The sequence below is a fragment of the Capricornis sumatraensis genome, chromosome 13, assembly GCF_032405125.1.
Source record: "Capricornis sumatraensis isolate serow.1 chromosome 13, serow.2, whole genome shotgun sequence".
In the NCBI taxonomy this organism is placed as follows: Eukaryota; Metazoa; Chordata; class Mammalia; order Artiodactyla; family Bovidae; genus Capricornis; species Capricornis sumatraensis.
The window spans coordinates 16252348-16272301 of NC_091081.1; the positions used below are offsets into that span (position 1 = coordinate 16252348).

General features: G+C 39.4%; 1 protein-coding gene across 1 annotated transcript; it reads right to left on the reverse strand.

The window, feature by feature from the left end:
* Positions 1 to 2431: 2431 nt before the first annotated feature.
* FABP7 (fatty acid binding protein 7) lies at positions 2432 to 5813 on the reverse strand. Its single transcript, XM_068985284.1, has 4 exons — positions 5741 to 5813; positions 5109 to 5281; positions 4359 to 4460; positions 2432 to 2482 (listed from the first exon to the last, which is right to left on the reverse strand). Exons 1-4 carry the CDS (start codon positions 5811 to 5813, stop codon positions 2432 to 2434), a joined length of 399 nt encoding a protein of 132 aa, XP_068841385.1.
* Between the last annotated feature and the right edge of the window lie 14141 nt (positions 5814 to 19954).

Sequence of the window (19954 nt, forward strand, 5' to 3'; positions counted from 1 at the left end):
GTATTAACGCAGTGTAGCTTTGCTTCCCATCAGGCCATCCCAAAACCTTCCCCTTCTTCAGAGAGTTGTTATGGAAATGAATGCCAGGATGTTATTTGACCTAATTCTCTGGAGAAGGAAATGTCAACCCACTCTAGTATTCTTGCCTGGAAAATCCCATGGACAGAGAAGCCTGGCAGGCTACAGTCCATGGGGTCGCAAAGAGTTGGACATAACTGAGCAACTAAACAACAATAATGAGGTGAAACTAAATCCCTATTCTTGCCTTTATGTCTTTAAAAATGGAGAGGCCAGAAGCCGTGCTTCCATTAGAGCATAAGCTGAACACCAAGAGAAAGCTATATTCCTCCAGAAGCAGAAGTGAAGGCGTTCAGAGCAATTGGAGCAAATACCCTCTCTGTTCCATGCTTTTAAAGACAACGCTTACTAATTTTAGTAATGATAACCTGGGCCAGTCTTATCTTAACATTCAGTAATAATTGCACATTCACGTGTTAAATCCTACAGCTGCACTTTAGACTTTTCTACTCTTATAGTAGTTAAAATAATAAAATAGCCAGGTAATAGTATCATTGTGGTGAATTGTATAAGTTAAAGAAAGTTTCCTCATACTTATATCCGAAAGTTCATTGGACCTTGAATTAACTTGTAGAACCTTACTGTACCTATTGCTTTGATTAAAAATGAATCCTGAATGTCCTGAAAAACACATTTTTTCTGCCTCACCCCCTACCCTTCACAGAGGCTAACAGAAGACAGTTTTCCTAAGAAGTGATTCAGGGAAAATAAAAATCTTACATTTTGTTTCAGAAGGAAATTTAGCTGAATATTAATTTTTAAGAGGAATATTATTATTACCAGTATTATTCACTAGTCAGGTGGCACTAGTGGTAAAAAAAAAAAAAAAAAAAAAACAACACCCTGCCTGCCATTGCAAGAGACAAGGGAACCAGGTTCAATCCTTGGGTTGCAAAGATCCCCTGGAGAAGGGCATGGCACCCCACTCTAGCATTTTTTGCCTGGAGAATCCTATGGACAGAGGAACCTTGACAGGCTACAGTTGATGGGGTCACAAAGAGTCAGACAGGACTGAAGCAATTTAGCATTCACAAAAGAACGTGCACACATGAATCTAATCTTCAGTTTCCTCATCAACAAAGTAAAAGTAGTACTTTCCTTACCTGCTTCACACTGTGGGTTTGAGAAAATGTACAAAAATCATCTTGTAAACAATAAACTATAAAATAACGTTTGTAGTTTACAAATGCAAATCTTAACCAGCCATAAACAGGTATTTACTTTCCTTTGGTCAACTCAGTTCCACCAACCTCCCCCATCTCCCTGCTTCCCTACTACCACACACACACACAGGAATTCAGATGCCCTTTGCACACTCCATTTTATCCATTTATAGCACTTCTCAACTTAGTTCAGCTCAATGTACTTGCCTGGAGACACATCTTTATGGTCTGGGATAAAATTCATTGCCTGTTTCTATTTACCTTTCAATAAGAAACTTGAATTACATGACATTTTGATTATGTGAGACTTTGATTATATTTACTTTTTAATAAGGCATTTTCATGTATATCAGCTTGCTTCTTCAGACTACCTGTTTTTAGTATCAAGAGGTCATTTGTGCAGCTCAGCTCACCATAACAAATCTCCTTTGGATCCTAGCCAAATTGTCTATGGAAGTTCCAACCCAAACATTTTCCACATTTCTCTAGGCTTCTGTTTTTTTTTTTTTAATTGGAGGATAATTATTTTACAGTGTTGTGTTGGTTTCTGCTGTACAACAACTGCAATCAGTCATAACTGTATATATATTTCCTCTCCCTCTTGAGCCTCCCTCCCACCCCCTCCCATCCCACCCCTTTGGGCCAGCACAGAGTACCAGGCTGGGTTCCCTGTGTTATATAGCAGTTTCCCACTAGCTGTCTACTTTACACATTGCTTATATTTTAAATTAGTATTTTAAGCAAAGTGCTAACTTCCCCAGCCTAATGTTATACCAGAAAAAAAAAAAAAAGGCTATTTTACTTAAAACTTTCTAATATACAATTCCCAGCCAGATTAGTGAGTGATATTAAAAACAGCAACACATTTCTCATGGGTGTAAGATTTTTTTATTCCAATTCGCTTTGCATTCCAATGGAAATTATAGCACATATTCCCTTCTTGATTTTAAAAACAGTAGCTTAAAAATTTAACGTGAATTATAAAATGTGATAAATTTGCAGATCAAAGATAGCTTTGATTGCTTGCAGCAACAAGTTTTTAAAACAAGGTTTAAAGTCATCATTTTCCACCTCCACACCAAGATAACCTTCTAATTAGTGATCAGCCGCACTGTAATAGCAGTTTAACACTGAGACTTGAGTAAACAGAAATACTGTAGAGCTTTTCCAGCCCCAGGTCAGGATGTTTTCTACGCCTTCTCATAATGGCGAACAGCAACCACATCGCCAAAAGTAAGAGTCTGAAAGATTCCAAAGATAACCAAATCTTCTTACACAGGTACATCAATGGTTGTACCTACTGATTATCATATTATTTTAAACATTATCATATTATTATCTTAAAGATTGTCATATATATAATTTAAGTATTATACAAAAGAATAATGGCATTTACAAACATTAAATGTTGTATGCTCAGTCATGTCCAGCTCTTTGCAACTCTATGGACTGTAGCCCAGCAGGCTCCTCTGTCCATGGGATTCTCCCAGGCAAGAATACTGGAGTGAGTTGCCATTTCCTCCTCCAGGGGATCTTTTCAATCCAAGGATCGAACCCTGTCTCCTGCATCTCCTACGTCACAGGCAGAATATCTACTGCTGAGCTACTGGGGAAGCCCTAAATGTTGTATAAAAACATTTTCATTTTTTTTCTACGTCTTCATTTTCTAAAAAGAAACCCTTATATTTATTGAGTGAGTGACATGTATACATAGTTCATATCTCTGAAAGAAATATGAAAAAAACTTAGATTAACTATCTAGATTCAGGTCAGTAGAATTCCTTTTGCCTTAAATTATCAGGGTAATTGGAGCATTTTAGCTCTGTCTTTTAAAAGTGCATAAAATTTATAGTAGGTTCTCTTAATAGTTTACAATTCATGACCTAGATAAATTTTGAAGTTTTTAGACAAATGGTATTTGCAATGACTTGGTCCAAAAGCAGGAAAAGGTAAACGTACAAATGTTCTCATTGCTTTGACTGTCGTGCTTTAGTCTATGTGAAACTTGGTGGTTATGTAGCTATAATGTGCACCGTGGGCTCTTGAATCAAATCCAACTTGAAGAATTGCTATAAATCCTCTTTACAAAATTTAGTGTTTTTAAGTGTTCATCATTTTCATGTAGTCCTGTGATTTTCAAGAGGATAGCATGCCCTTGTCATCCATTACTTTCATTTCCTTTTTTCAACTCAGTCATGCTTCATTACAGTCATACATACCAAAGCTGAACTATCTACTTTTCTGTCTTCAGGAAAAAAATAAAGAAAAAAAGCATAAAGGAGAACTGGAGAACTTCCAGTTGAATCTTTTATAAATGAATCGCTCTATCTCTCTCTCTTTTTGGTGATGATGATCACTGCAGAAAAATGTGGCCAAATATTCGTCAACGTGAAAGGAAAACTGTCCCTCTGCTCCCCACCCCTACTTCCACCCAGGAAAAAAATGTGAATATGTAAGTCCTCTATCTGAACCTAGAACAGCTGATAGTCAGGGGAAGGAGAAGAAAACTAGTCAATAGTCTTAAGTAACAAAACCAAAAAACCCATCCTGCTGTTATCTCAGAAGGAATACGTAAAGCAACTCCCATCCAAGAAAAAATCCAAAATGATGTATTGACTTCTTCAATGTCATCCATTACTCAACTCACCCAAAAAAGTGTCTAGGGTGCTAGATGAGGATAAAACACTTTCCCCAGTTTATGATGCTACTCCACCATTAGATACATTATTTTTCAACTATTTTCTATTTTATAATTTTTACAAGACTATCTAGTATTTAATAGACATGTTTTAAAGGCATCTTATAAAATTAAAAAGGACTGGAGGGAAGTAATATCAAAATAGTTCTCTCTGAGGGGGCAGTAGAAGGGAACTTTATATTTTTGTTAAATTTTCCTGTTATATCCTAAATTATCTGTACTGAACTTGTAAAAGTTTTATAAACTAAAATATAAAAATTTTCACACGATTAAATACCCTTGCTAGTGACTTAATGTTATTAGAAAAGGAAAGATGGGAGAAAAGGAGGGAAGGAGGGACAAGGAAGGAAATGCGAAATTTGAGGGCGGTGGGGGCAGGAGAAGAAGCAGGAATAGGAATCGGGAATTGCTCTACTTACCATGACCATTTTGCCATCCTTAATCTCTCTTACAAAATTTGTTTCTTTGCCATCCCATTTCTGTACATGAACAAGTTTGTCTCCATCCAGGCTAACAACAGACTGAGACCACCAACAAAATGCAGAACATAGCAATAGGTACAGATCAGATTTCTGATATGGAAGTCAAACAAATTGATTTTTCAAAAAGTAATGGTTGAACGAATAGTGATCAATTAATTATCACAGTAGTACCATTTCCTCTGTTGCTTCCAGAGTTAAAACTCTGAGAAAACTCTAATAAATCATAATTCGATTGAAATGTGTTCATTTAGATGCACAAAGTATCAGGCACATAAATTATCAGAAATAAAAATCCTAAACTAGTGCTTTCTGAAGAATCATCCTACTCCTTTAAACAGGGTCTTAGAATGAGGTAAACTACTGATTAAGCCAACTTGAGGCAAAAGAGAGATTAAACCAAGTACAATCTTTCTTTTAAATGAACATGATGAAATACTTTCTGAAATACAGATTTGATGCAAAATGAGAGAAATACGTGGTAAAGAAACAGATTGGAGATTTGAGCTATGATAGTTGCCCATTATTCAGAACATAAGCTATGGGACACTAGAATCCAAAATTAACCCTGGGTCTTTCTCTCTGAAGTGAAATACTGAGAACATTTTCCACTTCCCATCATCTAAAAAAAAAAACAAACCAGTTATTCTCTCCTCCCCTCCCCAGCCCAGAGGAAGGAGCGCTCCTTACCTTACAGTTTCTGTCGTCTGCAGTGGTTTCATCAAACTCTTCTCCCAGGTGAAAACTAATCTCTGTGTTCTTGAATGTGCTTTGAGTCCTGATCACCACTCTGTCCCCCTCCTGACTGATGATCACCGTTGGTTTAGTCACATTGCCCACCTGCCTAGTGGCAAAGCCCACACCTAAAATAGTAAAAAGAAGCGATACAGTTGGTGGCAACTTCCAAAATAGCTCATGAAGCAGGAATCCACTTTCCTATTCTGGAATCCAGGTCGTAAAGTGTAAGTTTCATTAGAGTACGTTTAGCCCATCAGTTATGCTAGACGACTACTGAGCCTTAGTCATCTGTGGATTGCCAATTTGGAAGCATAAATATTAAGAGGATGCTGGAAAAAAAAGCTGAAAAGGCACAGAAACTTCACGTTCTTGACAGAATACTTGGCCCTAGGCAAGAAAGTGGACAAATGCCAGATTTAAACAGCCCTTCCGTGCAAAATGGTTTTTTAAAATCAGCACAGCACGTGATTATGACAATGGGATCTGCTTTTGTCTCTTGCTAATCGGATGGGTGAAAAAAGGAATCCGCGAGTATCTGAAGCTGCAGGTTTAAGAAGAGAACAGCACATCCTAGTTTTACCTACCAAGCGCCTTCATGTACTCATCAAAGTTCTGACTCTCCGTCAGCTTCCAGGTAGCACAGAAAGCCTCCACCATCCTTGCCCCTTCCCGGTTTGCTTCAGAAGCAGATAAAAGCGGCGGAAACGGGGATCTTCGGATCGCAGTGCCACTGCAATTCCAAAGACCCCTTTGCACCTCACCGCAGCTCCTGCCTTTTTATTTAGAAAAGAGGCTGGCAGAAAGCCAAGGATTTGAATTGCAAACACATCCCTCCGGCGTCTTTCCCGGAGGTTGTTGGAGGGGCAGGGGATGGGAAGGGAGGGGGGCGGGAGGCTCGGGAGGTTCCAAGCCTCGTTGTGATTGGCTCGGGCCACTGGGTTAGCGGAGTAGGTCGCCTTCCTCTCAGTCCTCGCAGCTCAGCCCTTCTGCCTGAGAAATCTCTGCGAAGGTTCAATGAGGTTGGAGGCAGGGAGCCGAAAATGAGAGAGGGTCTTTCAGATTCAGCTTGAAAACTTGGCAAAGGCCATTTCAGGCTGTGAGAAAAGAAAAAAAAAGCACAATAGGACATTCAGATTGATTTCCGTTCATGGCAAAGCTGGTTACAAATGAGGACCACCCCCCCTCACTTCAAGAAAACCACTGAAATGCCAAACTTTTCAAACAAAGGAAGCTGAATAGTGTCTTTTATTTTTCTCTCATATTTATAGGAGGAGCAAAACACGAGCTAGAATATGTCAAGCCAGGGAAAGACGAGAAGGAGGAGACATAAATGCCTCTCCTAGACTGTGCTGCTGAAAGACTCCTCCAGCGGAGTACTAATGACACCCTGATTTTTGCCTCTTCCCAACATGAACTGAGTGAATTTAACGATCCCATTTTTTTCTTTCTAAGGAGATGAGCACCAGACTGAGATGGAAAAGGGACCTAAGGGAGAGGTGTGGTTAGGATTCACTAATGAGCTATAGTAATAAAGCAGAACCCACTCTTTCCCGCACTCCTTCACATAAACTGGACAGAAGTTCATCTGGTAAGAGTTTGAATGACCTGCGCGCTAGAACCTTTCGATTTCCCGAGGTCACATCTACATCTGTTTGCTGGTTGTGTTAGCAGTAGACGGAGGGGCAGAATTGGAGCAGCACTGGGAGTCAGAAGACTCTGGCCCCTGGTTCTGGAGTCCAGGGGCTTCCCTGACAGCTCAGCTGGTAAGGAATCCGCCTGCAATGCAGGAGACCCCAGTTCGATTCCTGGGTTGGGAAGAGCTGGGGAAGGGATAGGCCATCCACTCTAGCATTCTTGAGCTTCTCTTGTGTAAAGAATCCGTCCACAATGCGGGAGACGTGGATTCCATCCCTGGGTTGGGAAGATCCCCTGGAGTAAGGGAAAGGCTACCCACTCCAGTATTCTGGCCGGAGAATTTCTTGGACTGTATAGTCCATGGGGTCTCAAAGAGTCGGACACAACTGAGCAACTTTCACTTTCACTTTCTGGAGCTCAAACCTTCCAGTCAATGACTGCTGCTGCTGCTGCTACTACTAAGTCGCTTCAGTCGTGTCCGACTCTGTGGGACCCAATAGACCTCAGCCCACCAGGCTCCCCCGTCCCTGGGATTCTCCAGGCAAGAACACTGGAGTGGGTTGCCATTTCCTTCTCCAGTGCATGAAAGTGGAAAGTGAAAGTGAAGTCGCTCAGTTGTGCCTGACTCTTCGCGACCCCATGGACTGCAGCCCACCAGGCTCCTCTGCCCATGGGATTCTCCAGGCAAGAGTACTGGAGTGGGGTGCCATTTATAGTCCCCTAAACTTGCCATGGGCACTAGGCAGGACTTGCTGTTGTGCTGACAGGAACCTGAAGCTACCAGAGGCTACAGTAAAAAGTCTGAAAATCTGAAATTAAATAAGTCCAGAGGGAGCAAAGCTTGCAGTAACATCAGACACATCTGACATCATTTCAGCCTTTTTAAACCAACTCCCTGAAGATAGCCCCACCTAGGAATTTTTCATACTTTTTTTTTTTTTTTGCTAAATCTAAGCCACTAATTTATCCATTTACACAAACCATCTTTATGGTAGAATTTCTCAAACAAATTTATTTTGTTACATCAAAATGCTCTTCTATGTTCCACTTAACAAAACATATTTAAGCTGGTGGAATGGTTAATTATTATCCTAAAATGTAATAGATCATTTCTTTTTCATAGTCCAGAAATGTAAGATCAAGATTGTTGAGAGAAGGGACCAGGTGTTAGACATACTCATCATTGCTCCTTACTGAGTGTGATGCCGAAATATTTGTTTACCTAATTTATGTCTTCTATTCTTTAGATAAAGTAGCTTTTGATATATTTATTCTAAATTAAAGCATATATTTCTGTAATGCAATTTTTTTACACCTTATATAAAACATGAAAGTCCAGCAACTTAGATAATTTTTTTTGGAATAGTGTACTAATTTAGTAATAAGCAGAATATTGCTATGCAGATGTCTATAGCAAAAATTTTAGGAAAAGCCACTTGACTATTTTGTAATTTCCTAACCTAAACTGACACATTAAATCTTACTATTTTTAATTGTTCAAGATACCATAGATTTACAACCAAGAATAATTGCTTTCAAATAATAGGTAACTTGCTCTGTTTATTGAGGACTTTATGAAAAGAGAAAGTAAAAGAATAGAGAAAAGATTGTGTTCTGCTAAGGAGGATTCAAGTATTAATAATAGATTGTTTTTCAGTTTTCCTAAACCTAGAAGTAATTTATAATCCTGCTATGGCTTTTATAATATAAGTACATCACAGATTTAAACAAGGAAAGAATCTGACAGATTGACCTTTCTCTCAGGACTATTACCATTATATAGGTAATATGGACTCTAAAGAATCTATTTATAAAGACTATTTTTAATAATGAAATAAAAGAAACAAAGAAAGTTGCTTTGGGAGATCTTGACAAAATCTCCACATGAGGCTGAATCTCCAGGCTCCTGCTTTATGAAAATTTTTCTTTCTTAAGGAAACAGAAGGTTTTAATAAAATTTTAACACTGTTCTTGAGGCAAGTAAGCCAGCCAAGGTCTCGGAACTATTTCCTATAAAAAAATCCAAGGATCTTCACCAAAAGAGATTAAATAACATTCAAAGTACTTGCTTGAGTTTCTTTTCTTTTTTTTTTAATATAAATTTATTTATTTAATTAGGCTAATTACTTTACAATATTGTAGTGGTTTTGAGTTTCTTTTTGTTACCAAATAACACAAAAGAAAATGCTAATAGGTTATCTTTATAGTTGGACATGATATGTGATAACACCATGAAGGCACTATTTATTGACCCACAGTTAATAAATGACTCATGATAGCTAATATCTTCAGCCAACACTTTTGCTGCAACTGTGGTCTGTCTTGTGCACCACAGTCTCTCCCCTCAAGCAACCAACCAGGAAAACCAACTCTAGGCTTCAGAAATGATAAAGACTCCGACCTTCAAGCCAGAGTGAATGCGATATGGATGATGGAATTCAACAGGAGGAGGTGTGTGGGAAAAGACTTGTCTGTCCCTTGTTGTTGTGAAATTTTTATATTGTTATGTTTTTAAAAATGTGGACTAGACCAGAGAGGAGATACACCTGCAGGTGTGGCACAATCTTGAAAAGAAGTGCTGTTTCATCCTCTTCTACTGATGTGGAAACCTAAGAAACACAAGCTGCCGAGGTTTGGACTGTCTTTCCAACATCCTTCTCATTCTTTTTCACTTTCTGCAGCTTTTCCCCCTTTGTTTACCTCCCTTTGTCCAAGTATCCCACTCTCCATATTTTCCTGGGCATAAAATGCAGAAGAAGTCGTTTACCTGCTTCTAGATCTGACAAAGAGACTTGGGAGAGAAATTTGTTGCAAGTTAGTTTAGGAAAGAGTTATGGACCTTCCCTCTCTTCAGGCCGTCTATATCGCCACAACCCTGCTGAGAAAATGTTCCTCTCAAGTCCCCTGGTTACTTTCCAATTGTCTTTTAGGGGTTAAATCAAATAGTCACTCCAAGAAGAATGGATCAGAACCCCAATTATGTCACCTATGGTTTTGTTTATATCTTTTTAAACGTGTCATCAGTCAGTTCAGTTCAGTTATGTCCGACTCTTTGCGACCCCATGAATCGCAGCACGCTAGGCCTCCCTATCCATCACCAACTCCCGGAGTCCACTCAGACTCACGTCCATCGAGTCTGTGATGCCATCCAGCCATCTCATCCTCTGTCGTCCCCTTCTTCTCCTGCCCCCAATCCCTCCCAGCATCAGAGTCTTTTCCAATGAGCCAACTCTTCGCATGAGATGGCCAAAGTACTGGCGTTTCAGCGTTAGCATCATTCCTTTCAAAGAACACACAGGATTGATCTCCTTCAGAATGGACTGGTTGGATCTCCCTGCAGTCCAAGGGACTCTCAAGAGTCTTCTCCAAAACCACAGTTCAAAAGCATCAATTCTTCGGCGCTCAGCTTTTTTCACAGTCCAACTCTCACATCCATACATGACTACTGGAAAAACCATAGCCTTGACTAGACGGACCTTAGTCAGCAAAGTAATGTCTCTGCTTTTCAATATGCTATCTAGGCTGATCATAGCTTTCCTTCCAAGGAGTAAGCATCTTTTAATTTCATGGCTGCAATCACCATCTGCAGTGATTTTGGAGCCCAAAAAAACAAAGTCTGACACTGTTTCCACTGTTTCCCCATCTATTTCCCATGAAGTGATGGGACCGGATGCCATGGTCTTTGTTTTCTGAATGTTGAGCTTTTAGCCAACTTTTTCACTCTCCTCTTTCACTTTCATCAAGAGGCTTTTTAGTTCCTCTTCACTTTCTGCCATAAGGGTGGTGTCATCTGCATATCTGAGGTTATTGATATTTCTCCCGGCAATCTTGATTCCAGCTTGTGCTTCCTCCAGCCCAGCGTTTCTCATGATGTCCTCTGCATATACGTTAAATAAGCAGGGTAACAGTATACAGCCTTGATGTACTCCTTTTCCTATTTGGAACCAGTCTGTTGTTCCATGTCCAGTTCTAACTGTTGCTTCCTGACCTGCATACAGATTTCTCAAGAGGCAGGTCAGCTGGTCTGGTATTCCCATCTCTTTCAGAATTTTCCACAGTTTGTTGTGATCCACCCAGTCAAAGGCTTTGGCATAGTCAATAAGGCAGAAATAGATGTTTTTCTGGAACTCTCTTGCTTTTTCCATGATCCAGTGGATGTTGGCAATTTGATCTCTGGTTCCTCTGCCTTTTCTGAAACCAGCTTGAACATCTGGAAGTTCACGGTTCACGTATTGCTGAAGCCTGGCTTGGAGAATTTTGAGCATTACTTTACTAACACGTGAAATGAGTGCAATTGTGCGGTGGTTTAAGCATTCTTTGGCATTACTTTTCTTTGGGATTGGAATGAAAACTGACTTTTTCCAGTCCTGTGGCCACTGCTGAGTTTTCCAAATTTGCTGGCATGTTGAGTGCAGCACTTTCACAGCATCATCTTTCAGGATTTGAAACAGTTCAACTGGAATTCCATCACCTCCACTAGCTTTGTTCATAGTGATGCTTTTTAAGGGCCACTTGACTTCACATTCCTGGATGTCTGGCTCTAGGTGAGTGATCACACCATCATGATTATGTTGGTCATGAAGCTCTTTTTTGTACAGTTCTTCTGTGTATTCTTGCCACCTCTTCTTAATATCTTCTGCTTCTGTTAGGTCCATACCATTTCTGTCCTTTATAGAGCCCATCTTTGCATGAAACGTGTCATAAATGTAATTAAATGCTTGTGTAGCTAATTGTTTAATATCGTTCTCTCCCATTAGAACATGAGTTCCCTGGAGCTTCTATTTTAGCACCTATGTCTTTTATTATCCATTGTGCTCTATCCTTATTTTCTGTTACAGTATCAAGTTCATAGTGTTTGTTCTACAATGTTAAAGGTACGAACAAATATAGAGTGTGGACATAGAGAATCAGAGAACTTCAAAAAATAAGAATGAAAGCAATTGTATAAATGGTCTTTTCCAAGTTTCTAGTCACACTTTTCCTCTCTTTGCAACCTATATAATCCTTCCTGTCCTGTGGGATGGGCTTCCCTGGTGGCTGAGATGGTAAAGAATCTGCCTGTAAAGCAGGAGATCCAGGTTTGATCCCTGGGTCAGGAAGATCCCCTGGAGAAGGGAGTGGCAGTCCACTCCAGGATATAGTCCTGTTTGATAAGGATACCTAAAAACTCTTCCTCATACTGTCCATGGAGTTCTCCAAGCAAGAATACTGGAGTGGGTTGCTATTTCCTTCTCCAGGGGGCCATGTTTTGTCAGAACTCTTCTCTATCACCCATTCATCTTGAGTGACTCTGCAATCATGGATCATAGCTTCATTGAGTTATGCAAGCCATTTCACCACAACAAGACTGCAATTCATAAAGAGATCCAGTAGTCATATACAAAAGTGAGAGCTGGACCATAAAGAAAGCTGAGCACTGAAGAATTGATGCTTTTGAACTGTGGTGCTGGAGAAGACTCTTGAGAGTCCCTTGGACTGCAAGGAAATGAAACCAGTCAAAGAAAATCAACTCTGAATATTTTCAGGAAGGACTGTTTCTGAAGCCGAAGCTCCAATACTTTGGCCACCTGATGTGGAGAGCTGACCCACTGAAAAAGACTCTGATGCTGAGAAAGATTGAAGGCAAAAACAGAGGATGAGACGGTTAGATAGGCTGAGCTGAGCTTTGAGTAATACTCCCAGAACACACCACTGCATCATAGAAACTGGCCTCCTAAGGAAAGGGTTTTCTCTACTAAAGTCAAAAGTCTGGGGAATCAGGAAGCTGCTTCCCCACCTGTTGATGGGAGAAACCTCTTGCCTTAGCTGTCATTCAGGAATAAGGGAGCGTCTCCCAGAAACAGTGATTCCAGAGGCATGTCACATGGGCCAGATCTCAGGAGCAAAGTGGATGTCTGAGGTGCATTTTCTCTCATCATTTAACTGAGTTTTGAATTCAAGTCTTACCCGAGCATGCACGTTAGGCAGGGCTGAATGGAGAACTCCATGGACAGAGGAGTCTGGTGGGCTACAGTCCATGGCGTCACAAAGAGTCAGACACGACTGACTGATCACAGGCATACCAGAGAGGAGATTGGGAAATGTTATTTTGCTCCCTGCTGCTTCCGCAGAGCAGAGAAAACCACAGAAGGCAGTGGGATCAAAGGTCAACCTATCCACAAACTAGAGATAACTGGATATGCTTTTAAAATGTTTGTTCAAAAAGTTAAGTTTAGGGTTATAAAGAAAAGATAGAGATCCTGCTGCTGCTGCTAAGTCACGTCAGTCGTGTCCGACTCTGTGTGACCCCATGGACGGCAGCCCACCAGGCTCCTCCGTCCCTAGGATTCTCCAGGCAAGAGTACTGCAGTGGGTCGCCAGTGCCTTCTCCGACAGAGATCCTAGATGCCTGGAAATATCTTAAAGTAGGTAATCATTAGAGTCACTTGGAGAGACTGATAATAAAGCAGAGTCTAAAGTCACCCAGGGGCTTCCCTGATAGCTCAGCTGGTAAAGAATCCACCTGCAATGCAGCAGATCCCGGTTCAATTCTTGGGTCAGGAAGATCCCCTGGAGAAGGGATAGGCTACCCATTCCAGTATTCTTGGGTTTCCCTTGTGGCTCAGCTGGTAAAGAATCTGCCCTGCAGGAGACCTGGGAACCCTGGGTTGGGAAGATCCTTGGAGAAGGGAAAGGCTACCCACTCCGGTATTCTGGCCTGGAAAATTCCATGGAAAATACATGGGATCACTAAGAGTCGGACACGACTGACCAACTTTCATTTCACTTTCACTTTCAAAGTTACCCAGAGAGATTTTGAAATAGGTAGTCTGGGATAATGCTGAACTTTGTACTGAAAAACAAAATTTTAAGTTGAAATTCTGCATATGCTAATTACATTTAATGCCTTATAAAATAAATAGTATACCCAGGGATGGGGGAGCCTGGTGGGCTGCCGTCTATGGGGTCACATGGAATCAGACACGACTGAAGTGACTTAGCAGCAGGAGCAGTCTGTCAGAATCACATTAATTTGGATTCTCATACTTCTTCAATGCAAAATACAAGAAAAGACTAAGGGAACAGTGATACTATTATTGACCCTATCATTTCAGAAATGGTGTGTAACTTATACCAAGGATAGCTTCACATTTAAAATTATGTGTATTACACAATGTGTATACCATGCTGTAAGTCAATTATATCTCAATGAAACTGGAAAGAAAAATATTTTTAAATAAAAAATAATGTGCCATGTGATACCAGCAAGGAAGAAACACGATCCAACTATCCTAAGAATGAAACATTAATTAAACCAATGCTAACAAGTAAAATTCTGTGTCATAATAGAGAATATAATTTATCAGAGTGCAAATTTATCAAGATTTATAAAATTAAGGCACTCTTAATTAATTTAAATGGAGACACTTCTGAAGACACTGAGAAGTCTTGTTGCAAGAAAGTATCTGGTCTACCTGGGCCTTCTTGTGAATAAGATATTTTCATACTTGTTTTCTAGAAAAGGAATCCTTGAATAATATGTTCCATCTAAATTTTAAGTCTCTGCAACACGTAATTTTCAAGACAATTTATTGGAACAGCTCTTGATATAGTTTGATCAGTAACATCATTAAAAATTATAAATGGGCCATTGAGATTTATGGTATTTTTAATGCAATAACTTATTAGAAAGCATAGGAGTATTAGGTTTGTGCAAAAGTAATTTGCATTGTTGGACTTTTCCATTTGATGTTGGAATACATTCTTAAATAAATGTGGTTTTTTAAACATCATTTTATGCATATTTCTTGCTTTATTTTTTTGCTAATGACTTGTTATTTATTTTATATTTATTTTAGACTCGGTAAATGATGTTAGACAAAGAGCAAATTCAAGCAATTTTCTTATTTGAGTTCAAAATGGGTCATAAAGCAGTGGAGACAACTCACAACATCAACAACACACTTGGCCCAGGAACTACTAACAAACATACGATGCAATGGTGGTTCAAGAATTTTTGCAGAGACAAGTGCCTTGACGATGAGGAGCACAGTGGCCAGCTATCGGAAGTTGACAGCGAACCACGGAGAGGATCATCGAAACTGATCATCTTACAACTATATGAGAAATTACCCAAGAACTCAACATCGACCATTCTATAGTCATTTGGCGTTTGAAGCAAATTGGAAAGATGAAAAATTTGGATAAGTGGTGCCTGATGAACTGAATGCAAATCAAAAAAGCCATCTTGTTGAAATGTCACTTCTTATTCTATGCAACAACAACAAAACCATTTCTCAATCGGATTGTGACTTGTGATGAAAAGTGGATTTTACATGACAACCAGCAATGACCAGCTCAGTGCTTGGACTGAGAAGGAGTTCCAAAGCACTTCTCAAGGTCAAACTTGCACTCGAAAAAGGTCATGGTCACTGTTTGGTGGTCTGCTGCCAGTCTGATCCACGACAGCTTTCTGAAAACTGGTAAAACCATTATGTCTGAGAAGTGTACCCAGCAAATGGATGAGATGCACTGAAAACTGCCAGTATTGCAGGGATGCAGCTGCAGGTTGCATTAGTCAGCAGAAAGGGCCCCCTTCTTCTCCACGATGATGCCTGACCACACATTGCAGAACCAATGCTTCAAACGTTGAACAAATTGAGCTATGAAATTTTGCCTCATCCACCATATCTACCTGACCTCTTGCCACTTCTACAAGCATCTTAACAACTTTTTGCAGGGAAAGCTCTTCCACCACTAGCCAGAAGCAGAAAATGCTTTCCAAAAGTTTGTTGAATCCCAAAGCACAGATTTTTATGCTGCAGGAACACACAAACTTATTTCTTATTGGTAAAAATGTGTTGATTGTAATGGTTCCTAATTTGGTTAATAAAGATGTCTTTGAGCCTAGTCATAATGATTTAAAATTCACGGTCTGAAACTGCGTTTACTTCTTCATCAACCTCATCTAAACATTATCTTTGAATGTTAGTGATATAAAATTAAAATAAAATAGGATATCAATTAGTTTATTGCTTATTTCCAAAACAACTTGTTAAAACCATTATTATGATTACATTATTTTTGTTAAGTCATAGGAATGTCATAAGTCATAGAAATGACTTAACAAATGCTAGCACCCATTGATTTATTGAAGAGTAAGCCTACATTTGAAATTGTTAAGAAAATGCCAGAATATCACAAATTTTCTGCTCTTCATATTAATTTACTGTTTGGAAATAGCTAATATCCTGCAGTGGAGACAGTAATATTAATACATAGCATAATATTGTTTGAAGAGAATTTCTAGAAGATAGAGAGATATAGTGAATGATCAAAGTGAAAATAATAGATATAAAGAGAAGGAAAATACACCCTAATTATAGATATTACTAATAAAGACATCTAAACATTGGGTTTCCCTGTGGTTCAGCTGGTAAAGAATCTTCCTGCAATGCAGGAGACCTGGGTTCCATCTCTGGGTTGGGAAGATCCCCTTGAGAAGGGAAAGGCTACCCACTCCAGTATTCTGGCCTGGAGAATTCCATGGACTGTCCATGGGATTACTAAGAGTCAGATACGACTGAGTGACTTTCACTTCCCAAACAATTGGAATCATATATGTAATGAACTAAATGATAATTAGTTCTGTATGCTAAAATATCATCCATGCTCAGTTGCTCAGTCATGTCTGACTCTTGGCGACCCCTTGGGCTATAGCCCTCCAGGCTCCTCTGTCCATGGGATTTTTCACGCAAGAATACTGGAATGGGTTTCCATTTCCTGCACCAGGGAGTCTTCCCTAACCCAGGGTTCAAACTTGTGTAGTTAAAAAATAGGTACCAATATATAGATCAAAATGCCTCATTATTTGACATAATTAATGAAAATAGAACACAAGCTCTCTAATTCTAGCAATATTTTTGAATCAAATATAATTCAAATAAGAATACATAAATATAAGGGGAAATCCAACACTCAATCAGAGGAAAAGATATTCATAAATCATTGTAAGAAGTATGGCTGACCATAGTTTTTCATGGAGCCTTTAGAAACCAAATAAATATAGAGCACTGATACAGAAATGTTTTTTAAGTGGTGGCTCAGTTTTTTTCATCATATTGTGAATGTAGAGGAGGTTTTCTCTTTGAAAATCAGTCAGCAGTCATTTTCATTATACCGTTCTCATGTGCTACTTGTCTGTAGGAAGAGAATGTATTAGACATTGGATTTGAGAACTCAATTTACTCTACACTTATATTTCTCCTGCAAAGCCATAAAATCTGATTGCATATATCAGTCATGATAGCCTAGCTGACTTGTGTCTGCCGAGAGACAAGATCAAGGTCTGCTGTCAAATTGTGTCCAAATCCTCATCATCAGAGTTGGGTTTCTGAGTAATTACCAACGCTTCTCTGTTTCGTTGTTGAAAGCTGGTTGATGTGCCATATTAGGTTAGTTTCAGGTGTTCCACCTAGTGATTTGGCGCTCACGTAAATTATGAAATGATTCCCACAATAACTTCAAACAAAAGCTTATTTTTGATCCATACGAAGTCACTAAAATAGTATCGACCATATTCCTTATGCTGTGTATTACATCCTCATGGCTTCTCGTTTTTATAAGTGGAGGTTTTTACCTCTTAATGCACTTCACCTGTTTCTCCCCTCCCACTGCCCTCCGGCAACCACTGTTTGTTCTCTGTATCAACAAATCTGTTTTCACGCCGTTTTGTCGGCTGGTTTGTTTTGTATTTTAGATTCCACATGTAAGTGAGATCACATGGTGTTTGCCTTTGTCTGACTTATTTACTGTAATGTCTTCTAGATCCATCTGTCTTGTCACAGTGGCAAGCTTTCACTTTTTGTGACTAATATTCCAACCCACAGAAAAGATACACACACACACACACACACACACACACACACACCCCTTCCTTGAGGCTGAGGATCCTGAATGTTGAAAGAGACAATGTGTTTAGTTTAAGACACTATGTTCAAAATTGCATTGTTTTGACTTAAAAATCAAGGGAAGGCTTGCAATTTTTATTAAAAAGGAGATAGGTCATAAAATATTGAAGTAATTCTTCAGTTTGGGATCTTCAGCATCCTTCAGGAGAGAATAATCCTTCTGTCTCTTTAAACATCTTTTTCAAAATTTTAACAGGTCAGAATTGAAATTTATAAAATTCTCAGAAAGGATTGAATCACTGTTACATGCTAGCTCCATTTATTACAAACTGGTACTTCTTTCAGCAATGTGTTTGTCTTCCATGTATAAGTTTATATTCGCAATCTCTTCAAGATAGTCTTTGGCTGTAAAAATAATTAAAAACAAAATGAAGCAAAACTCCATAACCTAGGGATTATCACCTTTAATCTTGTATCTGTTCAGAACCAGCATTTAGATAAATTAATAAAATAATCTGCTGCTGCCCTACATGAAAAGCCTATTAAGAGAAGATTTTCTTGTTTTGACTACTGTCTAGGTTCAAAACACAGGATTTCTTATACTGGCTATCTATATATCTATCCTTAGATAAATTATCTAACCCCTTTAACGTTTGTATCTTTGTCTGGAAATGATGATGTTATTCTGGGTCATCAGTTTAGGTTTCTTCTTTCTCTAATGCCCTAGAATTCTTCGGTACTTCTACATTATGTTAGTCCATTTTCAAGTTTCGCTTTATGGAAACTCCATCTGAGAAGTTAAGAGAACTTTGACCTACTTATGTTATCAGTCACCTTATAGGAGCCTCATACTTCATATCTTATGCACTCACCCAGATGCAGCCAGTCAGTATTTAGCAACACCCAGCAACCCACTCCAGTATTCTTGCCTGGAGAATCCCAGGGACAGGGGAGCCTGGTGGGCTACTGTCTATGGGGTCGCACAGAGTTGGACACAACTGAAGTGACTTAGCAGTAGCAGCAGAGGCACTCAGGATTCTAATTCAGAGAAAATAAAACAATTCTATTGATGCAAAATTGTTTTTAAGTCTTTGTTGAATTTGTTACAACATTGCTTCTGTTTCATGTTTTGGCTTTTTGTTCAAGAGGTATGTGGGATCTTGGCTCCCTGACCAGGGATCAAACCCACACCCCCTACATTGAAAGTCGAAGTCTCAACCACTGGACCACTAGGGAAGTCCCTGATGTAAAAATTTGAGATTGAAAACATAATCTTTTTAGGAAGATGGAGTTAGGGAAAAAAGAAAGAACTAAATAGCTATGTTTGAATTTGTCAAGTAAATAATGCTAAGTTTAACCTGGAAATCTCATAAAATTCTCTTCAACATTAAGTTTTATTAAAAATTTGATTGTTTCCTTAATGAGGAGCTGAACACTAATCATTGTCAAAAGCTTTCATTTTAAACTGTTGTAGTGATACATGTCGGAGAAGCCAATGACAGCCCACTCCAGTGTTCTTGCCTGGAGAATCCCAGGGACGGGGGAGCCTGGTGGGCTGCCGTCTATGGGATCGCACAGAGTCGGACACGACTGAAGCGACTTAGCAGCAGCAGCAGCAGTGATACATGTGCTGTTTTCTTTCAGGTATCTACGGCTGACAAAATAGCCCTAGTCAACATAAAAGGAAATGCTCAGCAAAGACTCGTTTTAATTGTTCAAATCAATTTTGAAACAAGTAGTACATTGCAGAAGCCACACTTACAGATTTATCTCTCAAAATGTTTCATTTTTTCATTTGTAGCATTTTGTAGCTGTATTATATCCATTTTGGTCAGTCCGGCAATATACTTCAGTCAGTTCAGTTCAGTCACACAGTCACTCAGTCATGTACTACCCTTTGCGATCCCATGGATGGCAGCACACCAGGCTTCCCTGTCCATCACCAACTCCCGGAGCTTACTCAAACTCATGTCCATCGAATCGGTGATGCCATCCAACCATCTCATCCTCTGTCATCCCCTTCTCCTGTCTTCAATCTTTTGCAGTATCAGGGTCTTTTCCAATAAGTCAGTTCTTTGCATCAGATGGCCAAAGCATCAGAGCTTTGACTAGACAGGCCTTTGTCAGCAAAGCAATGTCTCATTTTAATATGCTGTCTAGGTTTGTCATAGCTTTTCTTCCAAGGAGCAAGCTTCTTTTAATTTCATGGCTGCAGTCACCATCTGCAGTGATTTTGGAGCCCAAGAAATGATAGTTTGTCACTGTTTGCATTGT

Excerpts from the sequence above, each read along its gene's own strand:
- FABP7 (XM_068985284.1), bottom strand. The coding sequence starts at position 5,813 with ATGGTGGAGGCTTTCTGTGCTACCTGGAAGCTGACGGAGAGTCAGAAC. Across the intron at positions 5,282-5,740 it reads TGAGTACATGAAGGCGCTTG|GTGTGGGCTTTGCCACTAGG; the intron begins GTAGGTAAAACT and ends TTACTATTTTAG. Across the intron at positions 2,483-4,358 it reads AGGATGGCAAAATGGTCATG|ACTCTTACTTTTGGCGATGT; the intron begins GTAAGTAGAGCA and ends GGAATCTTTCAG.